This window comes from Chiloscyllium plagiosum, chromosome 1, assembly GCF_004010195.1.
Source record: "Chiloscyllium plagiosum isolate BGI_BamShark_2017 chromosome 1, ASM401019v2, whole genome shotgun sequence".
Taxonomy (NCBI): Eukaryota; Metazoa; Chordata; class Chondrichthyes; order Orectolobiformes; family Hemiscylliidae; genus Chiloscyllium; species Chiloscyllium plagiosum.
The window spans coordinates 70441612-70462737 of NC_057710.1; the positions used below are offsets into that span (position 1 = coordinate 70441612).

At 41.4% G+C, this 21126-nt stretch overlaps 1 protein-coding gene and 1 long non-coding RNA gene across 3 annotated transcripts in view; one reads left to right on the forward strand and one right to left on the reverse strand.

Moving 5' to 3' along the window:
* Positions 1 to 8280: 8280 nt before the first annotated feature.
* Positions 8281 to 20816, reverse strand: LOC122549361. Of its 2 annotated transcripts, XR_006311505.1 has the most exons (4): positions 20566 to 20816; positions 12548 to 12625; positions 8972 to 9027; positions 8281 to 8484 (listed from the first exon to the last, which is right to left on the reverse strand). It is a non-coding gene; the product is annotated as an uncharacterized LOC122549361 (long non-coding RNA). The 2 variants fall into 2 exon arrangements; XR_006311507.1 differs by lacking the exon at positions 12548 to 12625.
* map3k1 (mitogen-activated protein kinase kinase kinase 1, E3 ubiquitin protein ligase) overlaps positions 16754 to 21126 on the forward strand; it is a 128735-nt gene continuing 124362 nt past the window's right edge. The window contains exon 1 of the mRNA XM_043689029.1: positions 16754 to 17732. Coding sequence (XP_043544964.1) covers positions 17410 to 17732 — 323 coding nt within the window. The 5' untranslated portion in view covers positions 16754 to 17409. The remainder of the gene's footprint in view (positions 17733 to 21126) is intronic.

Below are 21126 nucleotides of genomic sequence, written 5' to 3' on the forward strand. Positions count from 1 at the left end.
CTTCACCTCCAGCTGTCCTCCTGTTCATCTGAACCTTCCAATACCTTCATGATGCCCATCATTCTTCTCTATGTTGACTCTGTGGAAGCCATGCTGGTGGTCACTACCAATTATCCACCCTTCCTTAATTTACCATGTTATTCTACAAACCTATCCATAGAGAGTTTTAATCTTCCCTTCAACACCATTCTTGTCCCCACCTCTACACATGCCTCTGCTGTCCCACCCCCCCCCAATCCTGTCTCCCCAAGCCTTTTGGTAGTGATCACCCACTGCACATATATGATCATAAACATTGCTGGACATTCCCCAACAGTAATCAGTTCAGTATTTATCTGGAACAAATAATGAAAATGCTAAAGAAACTCACCACAACTGTCAACATCTTTAGATGGAAAAGCAGAGTTAGCACTGTGAGTCCAAGATGACTCTTCTTAATTTTCTGTGTTTGTTTCAATGATAGTTCCTTGTTTCCCTGTAATACAGATCTGTTCTCTCTAATTATCCTGTAAGTGGATCTGAGAGGTGTCATTGTGGTAATGTGGATACCAATGTTTGTAAATGCAACTGGTGCCCATGGACCATGTGCTGACATGATGTTTGATGGTAAACAATATGGAGGCTTTTCACAGCCAGCACTGAGCTGAAGTCACCAGGTACCTGCTCTGACTCCCACTTTGAGATTTCTTGACATCAACTTTGATCAACATGCTTGGTAAAATGATTGAATTTTATTGAAGTGAGTTGTCATAAATTTGGAGAGTTTTTATAGCATAGAAAGAGGCCCTTCAGCCCATTGGCTCCATGCCAGTCATCAAACATCCATTTATTCTAATCCCATTTTCCAGCACTTGGCCCACAGACTTGTATGCTGTTGTATTTCAAATGCTCATCTGAATCATTCTTAAAAATATTGTGAGTTCCAGTCTCTCCTGCCTTTCAGGAAGTGTGTTTAAGATACCCAACATTCCAAATGAAAAAATGTTTCCTCAAATCCCCTCTGGGCTCCTGTTCCTTATCTTCAAACTATGCACCCTCTATTGAACCCTCCGTGTTGCTCAGAACTTTGTACATCTTTGTTCGAAGGAAAACAACCAAGCCTATCCAGTCTTTCCTTACAGCTGGATTGCTCTAGCCTAGGCAACATATTGGTGAATCAATTCTGCACTTTGTCTAATGCAACCATATCCTTCCTAAAGTATAATGATTATAACTGCACACAGTTCTCCAGTTGTGACTTGACTAATTTTATACACAGAATTACCAAATCTTCTTGGTCTTGCATTCGATGCCTTGACTAATAAAGGTAAGTATCCCATATGCCTTCTTAATGACATTATCTGTCTTGCTTCCTTCAAGGAACTATGGGATGTGCACCAATTTTCCTCTGATCCTCTCTAATTCCTAATGTACTACCTTTCAATGGGAATGCCCTATTCTTGTTATTCCTTCCAAAATGCATCACACTTTCCAGGATTAATTTTTTTTAACCACTTTTGGCCCAGCTGACCAGCCCGTCGAGATCATCATTTGAGAAGTTGACACTGAGATGAGATCAGCCATGACCATAGTTTGTGGAGTTGAACTGCCTACTTCAGTTGTTGGTTCTTCTATTCTTAACTTCTGAAATTTAAGGCTTACCATCACCATTTATCACACCAACAATTATTGTGTCATCTGTAAACTTACTGATCATACCTCCTACATTCATGTCGAGCTCATTAATGTACACTGCAAACAGCAGGGAACCAGCATTGAACTCTGCACTACACCACTCAACACAGGCTTCCAGTCACAAAAACATCCTTTTGAGCAGGCACTTTGCTTTCTGCCATGATGCCAATTTTGGATCCAATTTGCGAAATCGCCTTGGGTCCTATGGCTCTTAGCTTCTTAACCAATCTAACATGCAAGGCCTTGTCAAAATGTTATTAATCTCCATGTAGAATACATTAACTGGATCACTCACATCTAAACATCTAGTAACCTCCTCAAACAATTTGATCAAATTTGTTAGGCGTAGTCTCCCTCTTAAAAACTCACACTTAAAAATCACAGAACACCAGTGTATAAACCAATAGGTTTATTTGGAAGCACTAGCTTTCGGAGTGCTGCTCCCAAATAAACCCGTTGGTCTATAGCCTGATGTTCTGTGATTTTTAACTTTATACACCCCAGTCCAACACTGGTACCTCCAAATCATTACAAAATCATGATGACTATTATTGATTAATCCTTGCCTCCACAAGTGAAGATTAATTCTATCCTTCAGAATTTTTTCCATAGTTTCTTGTGTATATCTAAGGCTAAGATAGATAGATTCCTGATCAGTAGGGGAGTGAAGGGTTATAGGGAAAGGGCAGGAAAGTGGATACGATTAGTGTTCGATCAGCCATGACCCTATTGAATGGTAGAGCAGGATTGAGGGGTCAAGTGGCCTACTCCTGTTCATATATATTATGATCTTATGTGCCCTTCTCTGCGGAACTTTCTAAAGTAGTATCCCTCCATACTGCAGTAATTGACTCCTTGATCAATATTACAATATCAACTCTTTTACACCTTCTTACCTACCATCTTGCCGAAAGATTCTGTACTCCAGAATATTGAGTTGCCATTCTTGTCCCTCCCTCATTCATATCTCCATGAAACTTAACCAAATACCTTCTGCCTTCCAGACTGACTTCGTTTTTCCCCTATACTCACCTGTGCATCCCCTCTACTGTTTCTCCACTCTGTACCCCATTCTCCTGTCAAATTAGTTTAAACTCCCGCCAAGAACTCTTGCAAATCACCTCCAAACCTACAAGGATGTTGGTCCAGGTGCAACCCACTGAATGTCTCCAGTTTCCACCTTCCCCACAAAGAGACCCAATATCCAAAATTTAAAGCTCTTCTTCCTGCATCAACTCTACAGCGACGCATTCATCTAGTCACAACCTACTCCTATACTCAATCACACATGCCACTGGGAATAATTCAGAGAGTATGACCTTTGAGGTCCCTCTTTTTAATTCTTGATGCACAACCTTTTTACTTATGTTGTTGGTAACATGGAAACCACAACCTCTGATAGATTCTCATCCCCCTTCAGTGTGCTGCCATGCTGTGATGTATTTGATCCTAGCCGCAGAGAGATAGGACAGCATCATGGAGTTATATCTGCAGCTGCAGAAACACCTATCTATACCTCTCACTATTGAATCTCCTACCACTATTGCATTTCCTCTCTTTCTCTTCCCACCTTGCCCACCTGGGCTCAGGGTTCATTTCCCAGAAGAACTGTCACTTGCATTGTTTTCCAATAAAAAAATCTTCTCTTGATGAGTTGAACTCTGGAGCTTTCCTGACTACCTACCTCCATTTCTCTGACTGTTACCCATTTCTTCTCTGACTGAATGTCCTTAAGCTGTGAGTGACCACATCTAAAAAGCTGAAACATTGACTCTCCTGCTCCTCGGATGCTGCCTGACCTATTGTGCTTTTCCAGCACCACACTTTTCGACTCTCATCTCCAGCATCTGGAGTCCCCACTTTCTCCTTACATCTAAAAACTATCCACATGCCCCTCATCTTCATGGATGCACTGCTGTACATTCAGAAAACACTCAAATGCTAAAACTCAGTGCTGAAATTAGTCAAGTTAGTGGCATTTCCTACATATGTGGCCATCCTGACAGCCAGGGATACCTACGATTTTCCACCACTGCAGGTTGTGCAACACAAGGGATTGAGCTCCTCTGCCATGCCTTTAGTTAAAATACTCCCCATCTTAAACGTAAATAGGAAATTATTTAAGTTTTTTTAATAAGGAAAAGCTAGAACTCCTAGCTCCGATGTATCCGTCTTGACTGATGATACGAAGACAGAGGGAAATGCAAACTCTGAGGAAGAAAATTAGAAGCCACTAAGAGACTTAGATAAGTTAAATGAGTGAACAACAAAACAACAGATTTAATGAGTGGAAATGTGAGGTCTAGCACATTTTCATAAGAAAAGAAAACAGAAAGATATGGAGCATGCAAGTGTTGATGACCAGAGAAACTTGAGTGTATGTGAATCCCCGATGTATAAACGACTTACAAATGCTTGTACTTATGAACATAATCCCATACAGGGTGTGCAATCTGACAGATGAACATCTCCTGTACTTATGAACAGCTACTTTATATTGTCTTGCATTGTGTTCTGACTTGCATACAAATCAACTTGCAAATGAATTTAAGAACGGAACCTATTTGTAATTGTACTTGTTCAAAGAGCACAAATAGTTAGCATGCAAGTACAACAAGCAATTAAGAAAGAAAATAGCATATGGGCTTTAGTTGCAAGGGGAGTGTACACGAGGAAAGACATCTTGTCGCAATTATGTGGGTCTCTGGTGAAACCACATGTAGAATTCTGTGTGAAAATTGTTCTCCATATTAAATAAAGGTTTTATTTGTACTGGAAGCAGCACAGTGAAGGTTCACTAGATTGGTCCGCAGGATGAAAGGTTTGTCTTATGATGAGAGTCTGAGCTTTTTTTTCAGCAAACTTGGTGTTTATTTTCTAGAGTTAAGAAGATGCCAGGTAATCGTGTTTAAATTTTCAAGGTTATGCAGGGGTTTGATAGAAGTTTCTTCTGGCTGTGAATCTACAAAAAGGCAAAGTTTCAGGAAAAATGACCGAGCATTTAGGACCAAGACAAAGAGAAATGCTGCCATTCCAGACAGCTGTGGATGCTCCATCTTTGAAAAGGCTTAAGACAAACAGACTTTTGGTCTCTTGCAGAATCAAGGGATTTTAGGCGCGGGTGGCAAAATGAGTTTAAGTCAAAGTTCAGCAATGATCATATTGAAAGGCAGAATCTCTATTGCTTCATCTGTCAGTAATGCACATGGTGAAAGTCTAAAACCCCATTATCAATCCTTGGAGAATGTAGCTTGTCAAAACTTACTGATCAGACTGTATTGCTTTTATCCCTACTGTCTTTCTCTTACCTCTTAACAAATGTTCAACCCATTAGATTAACACAAATCATATGCCTTCTGGAATTTTGTGTAAACAATACTGATAATCACTCTCCTATCTGATATTAAACCAAGGCTATCAGGTGGTAAAAGATATCACAACATAGTTAGAAAAAGATTAGGGGAGTTCTCCTCAGTGGCCTATCCATTATTTACTTCTCAACCAACCTAACTAAAAAGTAGATTATCTGGTCAGTGTTACACTGTAGCTTCTGGGAGTTTTCCTGTGTATAAAGTGACTGCTTCCCATTGCAACAATGGTAACACCTTAAAACTATTCCATTCAGTAGTATAAGGGGTTAAATCTGACTGTTTGATATGCTTTGATGCAATGTCACATGATCTTGCTCTTTCTTGCAGCCTTCTGGCAAGATGTAACTAAAATAAGATGTTTCTTAAAAAAAGTTAATTTACATCCACCAACTGCCCCAGTTAACTGTTAACCATGAGGTGAGAAAAAAAGGCAGAAAATGACCTGCCAAATGCCACTTTTGTAAAAAGAATGTTATTTTTCCAAACTGTGTGTCACAACAAATTGTTAGTGTAGAATTTAAAAAACCTGTCAAAAGATGTAAGATTCATGAAACAAAAGATATTAATGATGTGGAGTAGCAGTTTCAGTTCTTTCCGATTCTGAGTTTTGATTGGAACAAAATTCTCTTCAGCCATAATGCAAAAAAAATTAAACAGATTGAAAGCTATAAAACTCAAGGTCATAGGATAACTGAATGTAACTCATAAACATAAAGAGAGAAATATTACAAAATCTTGTGTCTGATTCTGAATCAGGGACTTGTGCATAGGCAAAGTGGGAAGGGGTGTTGTATAAAGGGTTAGGTTTGACTGAGATGCTAATAAGATAGCCCGCATCATTATGGGAAATGAAGCAATGTCACATGATTTTGTTTTCTGCTGAAGTCTGTTGACAAGATGAAGCCATAGTCAGATGTTTCTGAAAACAGACTTAACGTTCTTCTTACTTCAGCATAGTCAATAACTATTCTTTAGCCATATGAGACCAAGAATATTATACTTGCTAGAAGGTTTAGGAGGATGGAAACTGACAAAGCCCTTGAAGTAAATAAGGAAAGTAGGAAAGAACTTAAACAAGGAATTAGAAGGGCTAAAAGGGGTTATGAAAAGTCATTAGCAAACAGGACTAAGGAGAATCACAAGTGTTTTTATACATATATAAAAAGCAAGAGGGTAGCCAGGGAAAGGGTTGGTCCACTCAAAACCAAAACAGGGAATCTATGAATGGAGCCAGAAGAGGTAGATGAGGTCATGAACAAATACTTTGTGTCAGTATTCACCAAAAGAACAAATTGGTGAATGATAGTCTCGGGGAAGGGAATTGTGCATTTCTAAGCAAAGTTATTATTAAAATTGAAGTAATGTTGTGCATCTTAAAAGGTATTCAGGTAGATAAGTCACCAGGTCCTGATGGGATCGATCCCAGAATATTGATGAAGGCAAGAGAATAAATTGCTGTAGTGTTGATAGACATATTTGGCCATAGGTGAAGTCCCAGAGGATTAGAGAACAGCCAATGTGTTCCCAATGTTTAAGAAGGATAGTAGGGATAATCCAGGAAATTACAGACCTGTGAGCCTCACGTGGGTGGTAGGGAAATTATTGGAAAAGATTCTCAGGGACAAGATCTACACACATGTAGCAGCAAATGGATTTATTAACAATAGACAGCATAATTTGTGCAACGGAGGTTGTGCCTCACTAACTTGATCAAGTTTATTTTTGAGGAGGTGACGAAGATGATTGATGAGGGAAAAGCAGTTGATGTTTCCACGTGGACTTCAGTAAAGCCTTTGACAACATCCCTCATGGCAAACTGGTACAAAAGGTGAAGTCACATGGTATCAGGGTGAGCTGGTGAGATGGATACAGAACTAGCTTAGTCATAGGAGACAGAGGGTAGTGGTGGACAGAAGCTTTTCGGAATGGATGATTGTGGCTAGTGGTGTTCCAAAGGGATCAGGACTGGGGCCTCTGCTGTTCATGATCTACATAAATGATTTGAAGGAAAACGTGGCTAGTCTAATTAGTAAGTTTGCGATGATACAAAGATTGGTGGAGTTGCAGATCGTGAGGATTGTCAGAAGATACAACAGGATATAGATCAGTTGGAGACATGGGCAGAAAAATGATAGATGGAGTTTAATCTGGACAAATGTGAGGTGGTGCATTCTGGAAGGTCAAGTGTAGGTGGAAATTATACATTGAATGGCCGAACCTTTAGAAGTATTGATACGCAGAGGGATGCAGGTCCACAGATCACTGAAGATGGCAGCACTGGTAGATAAGATAGTTAAAAAGGCCTATGGAATGCTTGCCTTCATTGGAAGAGGCATGGAGTATAAGGATATGCAGGTTATGCTGCAGCTTTATAGTTAGGCCACACTTGGAATATTGTGTACAGTTATGGTCATCACACTACCAGAACAATGTGGATGCTTTGGAGAGGGTGCAGAAAAGACTTGCCAGGATGTTGCCTGGTATGGGGAATTTTAGCTATGAAGAAAGCTATGAAGAAAGCACTACTGCCTCACAGCGCCAGAGACCCGGGTTCAATTCCCGACTCAGGCGACTGACTGTGTGGAGTTTGGACATTCTCCCCGTGTCTGCGTGGGTTTCCTCCGGGTGCTCCGGTTTCCTTTCACAGTCCAAAGATGTGCAGGTCAGGTGAATTGGCCATGCTAAATTGTCCATAGTGAAGGGCCTGTTTCCACACTGTAAGTAATCTAATCTAATCTAAAAAGGTTGGATAGACTGGGCTTGTTTTCACTGGAACACAGGATATTGATGGGTGACCTGATAAAAGTTTATAAGATTGTCAACGGCATGGATAAAGTAGAAAGTATGAGGCTTTTACTCAGGATGGAGGGGTCAATTACTCGGGGATACAGGTTCAAGGTGTGGGGGTGGGGTGGGATGTTTAAAAGAGATGTGCAAGGCATGTTTTTCACACAAAGGGTGGTGAGTGCCTGGAACACACTGCCAGAGGAGGTAGTGGAATCAGACCCAATAGCAGCATTAAAGAAGCACCTAGATAGACACATGAATAGGAAGGGAATCTAGGGATACGGCTCCTGTAAATGAAGACAGTTTTAGTATGGAAGAACAAAAATGTGTTGGCACAAGCTTGGAGGGCCAAAGAGCCTATGCCTGTGCTGTATTGTTCTTTGTTCTTTCTTAAAATACCTCAAAAAAATCAACAAAATGAACCAGACTTGATTCAAAATAACCCATGCTATTTCCTTTAATCAACTGATACTTGTCCAAATACATAGTCAATCTGTTTTTGGTGATAGGTAAACAGGAATTTTAAAGGAGTTACTGGAATGTAATAGTTCTGTAATTCTTGATTTCACATTCCTTCCTGTTTTTTTTTGCAGTGGAGTAACACTTGCAAATTATCAATGCAGTTCTTGAATCCATCCTTCATTCCAAATATCTGCATTTTTGAACAAAATATTTACAGAATTAGTGGCCTGAGGTAATCAGAAGCTTGCATTTTCAAAATTCACTCTAAAGACATTGTCAAAAATCTAAGATGATAATTGAATGGAGTACTGATGCATGTTCTGAAGTACTGTCTTGTGGACAAAATGTTAACTAAGGGTTCCAGGTGGTAAAGGATTAAAGTCATACCACAATTTGAACAAGAGTAGGGGAGCTAGTTATTTGCTGAAAATGTGTTGCTGGAAAAGCGCAGCAGGTCAGGCAGCATCCAAGGAGCAGGAGAATCGAAGTTTCGGGCATGAGCCCTTTTCCAGCAACACATTTTCAGCTCTGATCTCCAGCATCTGCAGTCCTCACTTTCTCCTAGAAGATTCAAGCTAGTTATTTGGCCAATATTTATTCCTTAATCAACATGACTGAAAAGCAGATTATCTGGTAAGTGTCATATTGTTACATGTGTGATTATTTTCTGTACTTACTCTTGGCAACCATGCTTTTTAACAGTACTCCATTGGCTGTAAACATTTGGGATGACCTAAGGACATGAAAAATTCTAGATCAATACAAGCCATTCTTTCATTGTTTTTGTTTGTTCAGAAAATTATATCCAAGCTTGATTTTCCCATTTTTTTTCTCCATCTTGTCACAGGGAACTAGATGGTGACATCTTGAAAAATGACCATATTACAGAGGAGGAAGTGTTGGATGTCTTGAAACATCATAAAAGTGGATACATCCCCAGGACCTAGATTAGATTAGATTCCCTACAGTGTGGAAACAAGCCCTTCGGCCCAACAGGTCCAGACTGATCCTCCGAAGAGTAACCCACCCAAACCCCTTTACCCTCTGACTAATGCACCTAATTGACAATTTAAGCATGACCAATTCACCTAACTTGCACATCCTTGGACTGTGGGAGGAAACCAGAGCACCCCCACGCAGACACAGGGAGAATATGCAAACTCCACACAGACAGTCACCCGAGGTAAAATCTAACCTGGGACCCTGGTGCTGTGAGGCAACAGTGCTAACCACTGAGTCACCGTGCCACCCAGCAGCAAGCTAGGGAAGCTAGGGAAGTGATTGCTGGGCCCCTTGCTGAGATATTTGTATCATCGATAGACGTTGGCTAACGTGGTGCCACTATTTAACAAAGGTGGTAAGGACAAGACAGGGAGTTATAGACCAGTGAGCCTGATGTCGGTGGTGGTCAGGTTGTTGGAGGGAATCCAGAGGGACAGGATGTACATGTATTTGGAAAGGCAAGGACTGATTAGGAATAGTCAACATGGCTTTGTACATGGGAAATCATGTCTCACAAACTTGACTGAGTTTTTTGAAGAAGTAACAAAGAGGATTGATGAGGGCAGAGCAGTGGACGTGATCTATACAGACTTAGTAAGGCATTTGAAAAGGTTTCTCATGGGAGACTGGTTAGCAAAGTCAGATCTCATGGAATACAGGGAGAACAAGCCATTTGGATACAGAACTGGCTCAGAGGATGGTAGTGGAGGGTTGTTTTTCAGACTGGAGGCCTGTGACTGGTAGAGTGCCACAAGGATCGGTGCTGGGTCCTCTACTTTTTGTCATTTATATAAATGATTTGGATTGAGCATAAGAGATATAGTTAGTAAGTTTGCAGATGACACCAAAATTGTCGTGGACAGCGAAGATGGTTACCTCAGATTACAATGGGATCTTGATCAAATGGGCCAATGGGCTGAGAAGAGGCAGATGGAGTTTAATTTAGATAACCGTGAAGTGCTGCATTTTGGGAAAGCAAATCTTAGCAGGACTTATACACTTAATGGTAAGGTCCTAGGGAGTGTTGCTGAACAAAAAACCTTGGAGTACAGGTTCATCGCTCTTTGAAAGTAGAGTCATAGGTAGATAGGATAGTGAAGAAGCATTTGGTATGCTTTCCTTTATTGGTCAGAGTACAGGAGTTGGGCGGTCATGTTGCGGCTGTACAGGATGTTGGTTAGGCCACTGTTGGAATATTGCGTGTAATTCTGGTCTCCTTCTTATTGGAAGGATGATGTGAAACTTGAAAGGGTTCAGAAAAGATTTACAAGGATGTTGCCAGGGTTGGAGGATTTGAGCTATAAAAAGAGGTTGGATAGGCTGGGGCTGTTTTCCCTTGAGCATCGGAGGCTGAGGGGTGACCTTATAAAGGTTTATAAAATCATGAGGGGCATGGATAGGATAAATGGACAAAGTCTCTTCCCTGGAGTGGGGGAGTCCAGAACTAGAGGGCATGGATTTAAGGTGAGAAGGGAAAGAATACAAAAGGGACCTAAGGGGAAACTTTTTCACACATAGGGTAGTGCGTGTATGGAATGAGCTGCCAGAGGAAATGGTGGAGGCTAGTACAATTGAAATGTGTAAAAAGCAACTGGATGGGTATATGAATAGGAAGGGTTTGGAGGGATATGGGCCGGGTGCTGGCAGGTGGGACTAGTTTGGGTTGGGATATCTTGTCCGCATGGATGATTTGAACTGAAGGGTCTGTTTCCGTGCTGTACATCTCCATGACTCTATGACACTGGTTAGACAAGGTAGTAAACAAACTTTGGCCTTTATTAATGATCTTCTTGAGTTAGATACATATGTTATTTGTGAAAGCAGTCTGGAGTGACTCATCCTTTAACTATTACCTCCTCCCATCTGGAAACAACCTAGGGTGTATTTAGTGCTTCTCCCTAATGAATTTAAGGTGTGTGCACAAATCAAAGTTGTGCTAATCTTGGAAGGAAAGAGGCTGGAACTCCAGCATATATATAAACACAATTAAGTAAATGTGGTTTCAGAAGTAACACAGATATGATGTAACTGGTACAATTTTTTAAAAAATTCATTCATGGCATGCAGGCATCGTTAGTTAGTTCCCATTGCCCACCCCTAATTGCTCTGCAACTGAGTGACTTTGCTGGGCCATTTCAGAAGACAGTTGACAGTAGGTGTGGAGTCACCTGACAATGGTGACAGATTTCCTTCCTTAAAGGACATTAGTGAACCAGATGGGTTGTTATGACAATTGACAACGTTTTCACAGTCACTATTCGACTATCTTTGAATTCCAGATTTTATTGAATTTAAGTTTCACCATCTGCTATGGTGGGCTTCAAACTCATGTCTCTATAACATGATTCTGGGTTATTAGCCCAGTACATTACACGACCACCATCACCCCCTAGACTATGTTGAAAGATATGGGTTAACCTTCAATCCAGCAGTCATTCACATAATTTAGACTGGATTGAAGGTTAACCCATATCTTTCAACATACTTAATACTGAGACAAGATTAGAGAGGTGCTGGAAAAGCATAGCAGGTCAGGCAGCATCTGAGGAGCAGGAAAATCGATGTTCCAGGGAGGAGCCTTCTTCATACCTAACTTACTGTATGTTAGCTATGATATGGAGATGCCGGTGGTGGTCTGGGGTATACACTTGATGAAGGAGCAGCGCTCCAAAAGCTAGTGCTTCCAATTGCTGTAAATCTATTGGACTATAACCTGGTGTTGTGTGATTTTTAACTTTGTACACTAGCTAACTGTTATCCATTTACCATCACATTTCAATAAGTACATATCTTGAGAGACACAGTACTCTCATATAAACTATGCTCTGCTGAATTAGATGAAGTCAATTACAAATCAGCTGCTGAGTTAGTGAGGAACCAAATGAAAGCTCTTGTGCTACAACAGGAAGTTGCAGAAATGCATGCCTCAGACAACACAATATTTTCTGTCCTTTTCAGTGCATTGATCCACACAGATTGATATAGTTGCATTGAGCTTCACTTCCATGATAGCGAAAGCAGAAACTAATATAAGTGCTCTTTCACAACAGGCATTTCAGCATTGTGAATGTTATAGCTGAACTATTTTAAAAGAAACATGAAATATACAGACAGAAAGGTGCATATGGCAATGAATAGGCTGGTACCTTTCAAGAGTTTCCCTTAAGTAGATTGTCACAAAATTCAACTTAATGTCTTCCTTATACTCAAGATGTTTTGAATAGTATCACTAAATGGAGATTTCAACTCACCTAAACAAAAACATGAAATATTTCCAATCCATCAGTGGGTGTTACTCTCAGATTATTTTCTGATCTGTAGGCTTAGTGCTGAAGGTGAGATAATGAAGCATCAGAATTACCTTCATCAGGAGGGAACTTTAGGCACAATTCCTTGGATTAGCTACTACATCAACAAAAATGATTTTCATTTATACAACATTTAATGAACTAGAAATTGAAGAAGACTGGATTCAAAGCGGTAATTGCTTTCTCTCAAAAATGCTGCCAGGTCTGCTGAGTTTCTCCAGCTTTTCTCCAGCTTATTGTTTGTTTCAGATTTATAGCAATTGCAATTCTTTGTGTTATTTTACTGTAAACTTGTTGTTTCTTAAGCAGGAGCTAGTGCATGTTGCCAAGCACAGTGATAGACTTGCTGCAAGTTAAGACACAAGCAACAGAGATTTGGATGGCCTCAAATTGAGGGAGGGTGAAATGTGGGAGGCCATTAGGAGTATGCTGAAATAGTCAAGTCCAGAAATTATGTAGACATGATTCAGATGTGCTGAAGCAGGGGCAGAGTTGGGCGATGTTCCTGAAGTAGAAATGGGCAGTCCAGTGATGGCATGAATATGAGGTCAGAAGTTCATCTAAGGATCAAACAATGAACTAAGGTTATGAATAGATTATTTTCATCTCAGACTGTTGTAGGGAGCATTGTATGGAAGCAAGGACTGCAAATAACAGATTCAGTCTTAATTATTTAATTAGAGGTAATATCTCCTTATCCAGTACCGTGTGGAAGTATAGCCTTATCCAGATGTGAGACAAGCCATCTGATAATTTATCAACAGTGGAGGAGTTAAGAGGAAGTGTGAAATAGAACTGGCTGTCTTTAGTGTTTGCGTGAAAACTAACACTGTGTCTTTAGATGGGGACAGAGGGACAACATGTAGTTGAGAATCAAGAGGTAGCCAATGGTGGATCCTTGGAGGACACCCAGGTGAATACTAAAGTGGCAGAAAGAGAAGTGAATAGTTAGGACTGAAACAAGGTAACTATAGTCCCACACAGAGTGGAGAGGCATTGGAGGAGGATAATACGATCATTTGCGTCAAAGCTTGCAGAAAAGACCAAGAAAGATCTTATTTCACAAATAGTTAGAAAGTCATTGCAACTATTTTGTATTCTGGTAGAGGTGAAAACATGATTGGAGGAATTTAAACATGGAGTTTTGGCAAAGATGGGGATGGATTTGGAGGTGGGAACACATTCAAGAACCAGGAAAGTAAAGTTGAGCAAGGGATTGCATTTTGCAAATGTGGTGGGTGAAGGTATTTTTTCAAGATTAGAGTGGTGTTGGAAAAGCACAGCAGGTCAGGCAGCATCCGAGGAGCAGGGAAGTCAACGTTTTGGGCAAAAGCCCTTCATCAAGATTCCTGATGAAGGGGTTTTGCCCAGAACGTAGATTCCTGTTTGTGCAGGTAGATAAGATAGTGAAGAAGGCGTTTAGTATGCTCTCCTTTATTGGTCAGAGTATTGAGTACAGGAGTTGGGAGGTCATGTTGCACCTGGACAGGACATTGGTTAGGCCACTGTTGGAATATTGCTTGCAATTCTGGTCTCCTTCCTATCAGAAAGATGTTGTGAAACTTGAAAGGGTTCAGAAAAGATTTACAAGGATGTTGCCAGGGTTGGAGAATTTGAGCTACAGGGTGTATGGAATGAGCTGCCAGAGGATGTGGTGGAGGCTGGTACATTTGCAACATTTAAGAGGCATTTGGATGGGTATATGAATAGGGAGGGTTTGGAGGGATATGGGCCGGGTGCTGGCAGGTGGGTCTAGATTGGGTTGGGATATCTGGTCGGCATGGACGGGTTGGACCGAAGGGTCTGTTTCCATGCTGTACATCTTTATGACTCTGTTGAAGGGCTTTTGCCTGAAACGTGGATTTTTCTGCTCCTCGGATGCTGCCTGACCCGCTGTGCTTTTCCAGCACCACTCTAATCTTGACTCTAATCTCCAGCCTCTGCAGTTCCCACCTGCGCCTAGCTATCTTACATACCTGTTCCCATATTCCTTTTCCTATATCTATCCAACATAATCTTAAAAGTTGACATTGTTTCTCCCTTGCTCACTAACCCTGTAGGTGATTTCTCTCTGTATAACATGTTCTATGTGCTATCAATACTTTCTAATTATAGGTTTCTCAGGGGCCTGCTTGGTCAAATGTGGATATGATAGCCACCTTTTGGTCTAACTAGAAGAGTATCTTGTAGTAATCAAGATGTAATTATTATTAACATGTTAAAAGGATAGGACTCATTCAACTTCCTTATTGACTCTCTTCCAGGCCTCATGATATCATTACAGTGGGTGGTGCTAATGGCGCTTAATCATTTTAACCCTTTCAGGCCCATATACAACTTAAAGAAATTTATTTTATTCTCTGTTAAATCCTTTATATTTATCCCATTCTAAACTTCTCAACAATTGGAAAGTGTACTTTCCTATACCCTATTCAACCATTTCATACTTTAGTAAACTTCTATTACATTGCTTTGTAATCTGCATAATTTTATTGAAAAATTATTCAATTCATGCAGTCTTCCTTTATTTTTGTATTTCCTCATGCTCTGTAACATCTGGTATTATGCCTTGTATCTTCATTGAAGGTTCTGACAGTTCTATTTTGTGAAACTTAGTAGTACACCAAATGTACTAAATGGGATTGCAATGTTATAAATTAGATCAGGATTGCCTTGAGCTTTTATATTCTATATCTTTTCTGATTCAATATCTAAAATTCCAAGTACTTATTTTGTAAATTTTTCAACACAAGGTGCTGCCTTTATTGTCTAGTACCTTTGTCCCAAATCCTTTGCTTGTCTCTCAGACAAGCCTGATTCCTGTCAGATAATAATTACCATTGTTTCTTAAGCCAAATTTATCACCACACATTTAACTGATATTAAATTCTATCTGTAACATTTCTAGTCCATCCTCATCAATTACAGCTCCTTTTGGTCTTATTTTAGTATTGTCAACAAACTTTAAAATGAATCCTTCTGGGTATATATTCATTCATTTACTTCAGAACAAAAATTACTTCACAAATATCTTTTCCAATAACTACTTCCAATGACTCTGCCCTTTACTCTTAGGGGAGTTAATCCTAGAGGAATTTTCACTTTCGCTGCTTGTGTGGCAATGTGTCAGATAGAATGAGCCTTCACAACCAGCAGGTAATCTAGCCAACCAGAAGGTGAACATTAAATCCAATCTTTTCAAGAGTTTTACTTCAATTCGCCTGGAGGCCTTGGCGGCTCGATGAAGTGTCCTGCTTCTAAAGGAGAAGCTCTGGCTGTCTGTCCCATTCTAGGGTGGCATGTGGCTCAGTAGTTAGCACTGCTGTCTCACATCACCAATGTTCCAGGTTCAATTCCAGCCTCAGGCGACTGTCTGGGTGGACTTTGCATGGGTTTCCTCTAGGTGCTCTCACACAGTCCAAGGATGTGCAGGCCAGGTGAATTGGCCATGCTAAATTGTCCATAGTGCACCATAATGCTAGTTGCATTAGTCAGAGGGAAATGGGTCTGGATGGGTTACTGGCCCCGAAGGGCCTGTTTCCACACTGTAGAGAATCGCCATGGGAGGATGTTCAGTTGTCTCTTAATCCTTCCGATACTTCCCCACTGGGGCAAGCAAAGGCGGAAACAGCGTGCGAGTGAAGACAAAACAAACCGAGCATTATACAAACAGACACAGAGTACATATGGAGTTATCCATTTACTTCCATATCTCGGCGGTTTTACAATATGATTTATTTTTAATTATTTCATATCGCATTTCAGCTTGGATGCCTGCAAATCATAACCACACAATCTAAATTTAAATTTAATAAATGGAAAACAGAAAACTTGCATTATATTTCAAGCAACACGCTGTAATGTAAATAGAATATTCTGGAAATATTGGTCCACAGAGAGAGGTCTTAACTTTTCAGGTTGGTAACTTTCATCGGAACTGAAAAGTTACATATACACCAGGTTTTAATCATGTTCGAAATAGGGAAAGGGAGGAAGAAAGAACAAAGAGCGGAAATCTTTTGAAAAGTCAATAAAGATTGTGCTTCCACCATTGTTTCTGTTGGGGTGTAACACATCCTAAAGACATTCTGCATATTAAAAGTTATGACATTTCATTATTATGACATTTTAAATTTACACACAGAAAACAGCTTTATTAACTGGGTCATCGACAGCGTTTGGGACATGATAGGTTCTGTGTTGGAGATTTCTGCTCAGCGGGTAAGACCAGTTGTTTCCCCCCGCCCCAGGAATGAATGAAATGATTGAGCGACACTGCAGCAGACTTTCTACGGTCGATTCCAGTGTCCGGCCAACTTGTGCATGAGGAGAGGAGCTGGGGCAATCGCGAGGGAAGTTTGTCCATATAAGGAATGGGGCCGGACCCACGGGGAGCAGCGGCTCGCGCGCTCCTCCTCGCGCTGCTGCTATTGCACATTTGAGTGAGAAAAAGAAACGGCCAAGTGTGGTGTCAATAGTGTGTGGCAGCCGGCAATACTGCCTCCCTCCCTACAGCCGGGGAGAGATGTTATTCACCACGCTGAGCTGAGCTGGCTGTAATCCGCTTTAACGGCGGCGGCGGTGGTGAGGAGGATGTGAGTGCGGACCCGGGGCGGCTCCTGACTGACTCTCCGTGTGTGTGTGTGATCGGTGTGGAGGGAGCTTGAGCTCCGCCCGGTTGTGACTCCTGGAGGGAGGGAGAAAGGAGGCCGCCGATCATCTCTCTCTCCCCCCCCACCCCTATTCCCCCTGGGGCAGAGAGGGAAGGACAGGGACGGGAGGCCCATGAACTGAGACAGGACAAAATGGCGACGGCGGGCACCGGGAGCCGGGCGGTGTTCACCGGGGACACCGGGACCGGGGGCCGCAGCAGCAGTAGCAAGAGCTCGGAGCCGAGTGAAGAGCCCGCCTCGGCCCAGAAGCAGCTCGCCTTGTACAGGAAGCACCTCCGTAAAGTCAAGAGTGTCGACTTCGACGCCTCGGTGGAGAAGGAGCCGAGTCCGGAGCCGTGTGTGCCCCAGGCCGGAGCGGAGCAGCCCGCGCAATCCAGCGGAACTGCCGGGGCAGGAGGATATGGTTATGGGGGCTCGGCCGGGGCCATTCTTGTGGATATAGGCCCTCCGCTCAGGTAAGGAAGGCGCCGCCAGACAACTTTACTCTTTGTTTGTAATAGTTTAACTGTAATGTGTAGAACAGGAACACAAGGGGAAAGGAGTGTTAGAAGGTTTTGTTTTGGGGGGGGGGGATCTGGGCAGGAAAGGAGAGGTAAGTGAGGGGTTAGTGGCTGGGCTTGGTGCCACTATTCCCGCTGCTGGCAGACAGATATTGAGGCTGAGTGTAAATAACCAGTGTCCTGTAGATACATGCAACCGTAGGTGCACGTGATTTCCCCGTTACAATAAAGGTTTTGGTGTTTTGCTGGAGATCCATCTGCACAAGACTGCCTTCCTCTACAAGCCTAATTTCCTGGACAGATTTTGAATGTGTTGTCGGTTGTTGCACAGGATCATATGATCCTGTTTGGTCTTGGAAGGACCAACCTTTCTTATTTATCTTCATTGGACGTGTATGTCCGTCCCGTTGAATAATATTTGTTTTGAAAGCTGACGACAGTGGTATACCTGAAGTAGACTTATCGTGGTATATGTGGTCTAGGATTTTGTAGCATATTCATGGTATTTTATTTTACGCCATTGTGAATGTTTTAAGGGGCAAGTGGATAATTTTAAGTTGCAGTATGGTGTGTTTCGTAAATTTTGATAATGGGACAACAGTTGTTTTTCCCCGTTCAACGAAACTTGTCCGCACTTGGCATTCAGGTTGCAAGTTTGATTTTTCGCCTGTGAATTTAAGCAAAGTAATAGACTGTTCATAGCACGTGAACGAAGACACGCGTCTAGTCTTTCCTGGTATTTTCGGGTTTCACGCACTAGGCGTGAATTTGCCAGCTCCAAACACGGGAGTGCAGATTATATGACAGATTCCTCTAGCGTCTTGTGCATTTGAAATAAGATACTTTATTTTTAGGGGAAAGTTTTATGTACGAGTGGAGTAATGTTGTATTTATGTATTAAGTTTGTATGTTGTAATTAACCTACGCTGAGAAGGTGGGAATGTTAAATCAGCATTTTGTGGGGATATTAATTTTCTGAAGTGTTATTAGATCAGTGTTATAACTTTTTAAACCAGCAAATTCGAACGACTTTCACTTTGTGTGGCGTCTGAACTGGAAAGAAAACGGCTCTAGCTGTTTGTGAAGCATGACTGCCTGAAAAAAAATGGGCGGTTTGGGGGGGTTATGCAATATTTTACCAGCAGTGGTTTTAAGGAGGGTCCTAAAGAGAAGGTTGTAGAGGGAATTGAAATATAAACTGTTCCTATACGTGGGCTACATTAGTTGAGATCGGTTAGCTCAATTGGCTGGATGGCTCATTTGCAATGCAGAGTTACGCTAACCGCACAGGCTCAGTTACTATTAAGTACCTTCCTTCTCGACCTCGCCCCTTTGCCTGAGTCGTAGTGACCCTCGGGTTAAACCATCACCAGACATCTCTCTTTGAGAACAATCTTATTGCCCCTTGGGACTTTGGCGACTTTACCTTTTTACATTAACAGTCGCAACACTTCGAAATTGTTTTTATAATGTCGCCAGTTTCCGGGAAAATTCATGGCGAGAAAACGTAAACATTAGTCTTTTGAGGTTAACGTGAATTTGTAGAGGTGAAGTGCCATTTTATTTCTAATAGCCACAGTTGAGTAATTTACTGAGTCGTCTAGCAGTGAAGCAGTCGCTGTCACTTGATAGATTAAAAAAAACTTTTAATGATGCAAGAATACAGTATTTAAACACGTAATGGCCCTTGCATGTACTGTACATGGAGCGGTAAATTTGAATAGAATTTGCTTTGACTTTTTTTTGTCAGTGTTGGTGTCATTAAACTTTGCTTGTTATTGGCTTTTATCATTCCATAGTATGTTTTGAAAGTTTTCTACTTTTTTGGGGATTTTTTTTCCGCTCCCAATGTTGTCTTCGCTGTACGGTGAGAGAGAGAGAGAACTGGATTCTGAGGTGACGAGTATAAAAATTAACCTTATTTGATCTCTCGAAGTCTTTAAGCTCTTGCAGGAATGTAAACGAACTTTGTTTTCAAAAAACAATGTTCTTTGTTAGATGACTTGTATATAAGGAAATGGCATTTTAGTAACTTTTGTAGCATCTCCCTATAGCGAGGCCTTCACTGGCTCCATGAATTTGGGACTATTGTTCTATAGCATGTTTAACAAATACTAATCTGATTTCAGTTGCTTTTGTTTCCCTGAGAATAGTGGTTCCCTTACAAAACGAGTTTCCAAGCTTTTTTCCCATTACTAGACACTGAAAATAAGTTTGTTTTGTTACTTTTTTTTTGGACTAATGTCTGGTGTCATGATTACCAGCCACTGGGGCACTGTACATTCGCGTAACCCCTACAGAGAACATTAAATGACAGGCTCCAGTCGAAAAGTTTAATTAACTTGTGTTTTGCTCTTGAGACCGAGCTGTACTTAAGCTACCAAATTTGGGATGAATTAACTGACCCAAAACATTGATGTTCTGTCAGCTGTTTGTCTACAAGTCAGAAATAATTTCAATTCTGCTGAGCTGCTCATCTTTTTTTAATACAATGTTGCTGCCATTTATGGTGCTTACATTATATTTGATCCTCAATGACGCCAATGATTAGTACGGTGCATAACTTGCAGCATATTAAAGCTTCGTTTTTACATTGCTATGCCACAGATTGAAGCACATGGTTCCTAGTTATGATCGGACGGCAGCAGTCGGTATTTGACCTGTAAGGCAAATAGTGTCTACTCTGAACTGACAATAGCAATTTGTCACATTTTTACAAAAAGTGAAAAGTTCTATAGGTCGCCATTACCACAGTGCCAATAAGAAAAAGTAAAAATTAAGAGTTCACCTCAAATCAATTTCAGTTCGGAGAATGTCGATTTTTTTTCTAAAGCAAAAATGCTGGAAGCTGCCGCTAAAAAGACCTTCACACCTGCAGGCTGCCAAGACTGCCCCTCTGGCGCAAGGTCGGTACACCAAGAGACTACTCTTCCAGGCTGGAATGCAAGATCTCCACGCTGGGACTGGACGAGATCATCCCGTTTGGCCGCTGGAATCTTGGAAGACTTTCACGCCGGGATAAAAGCGCCGAACCTGTAGACTCACCTCCAGCTGAGACCGTCACTGCGGGATGAGGCCAGCACAACAGAAGAACGCCGTGCTAGGCCTAAACCGCCACACCAGACTGGAAGCCGTAAGTTCGCTAGGACCAGGCCGGGGAAAGACTCCTTCCGCCGAGGAAGTTATAAAAGGGTTTAAAAAAAACGGAGTGAGTAGATTAGCTCCAGGCTTCTGGGCTGAAAGAACCCACAAGCTACACCACCACCATCTTGCTTAAACTGGCACCAATACCTTCCACGTCACCGTTGATCAAAATACTGATGTTAATCTACTAATGGGAACTGCAGGC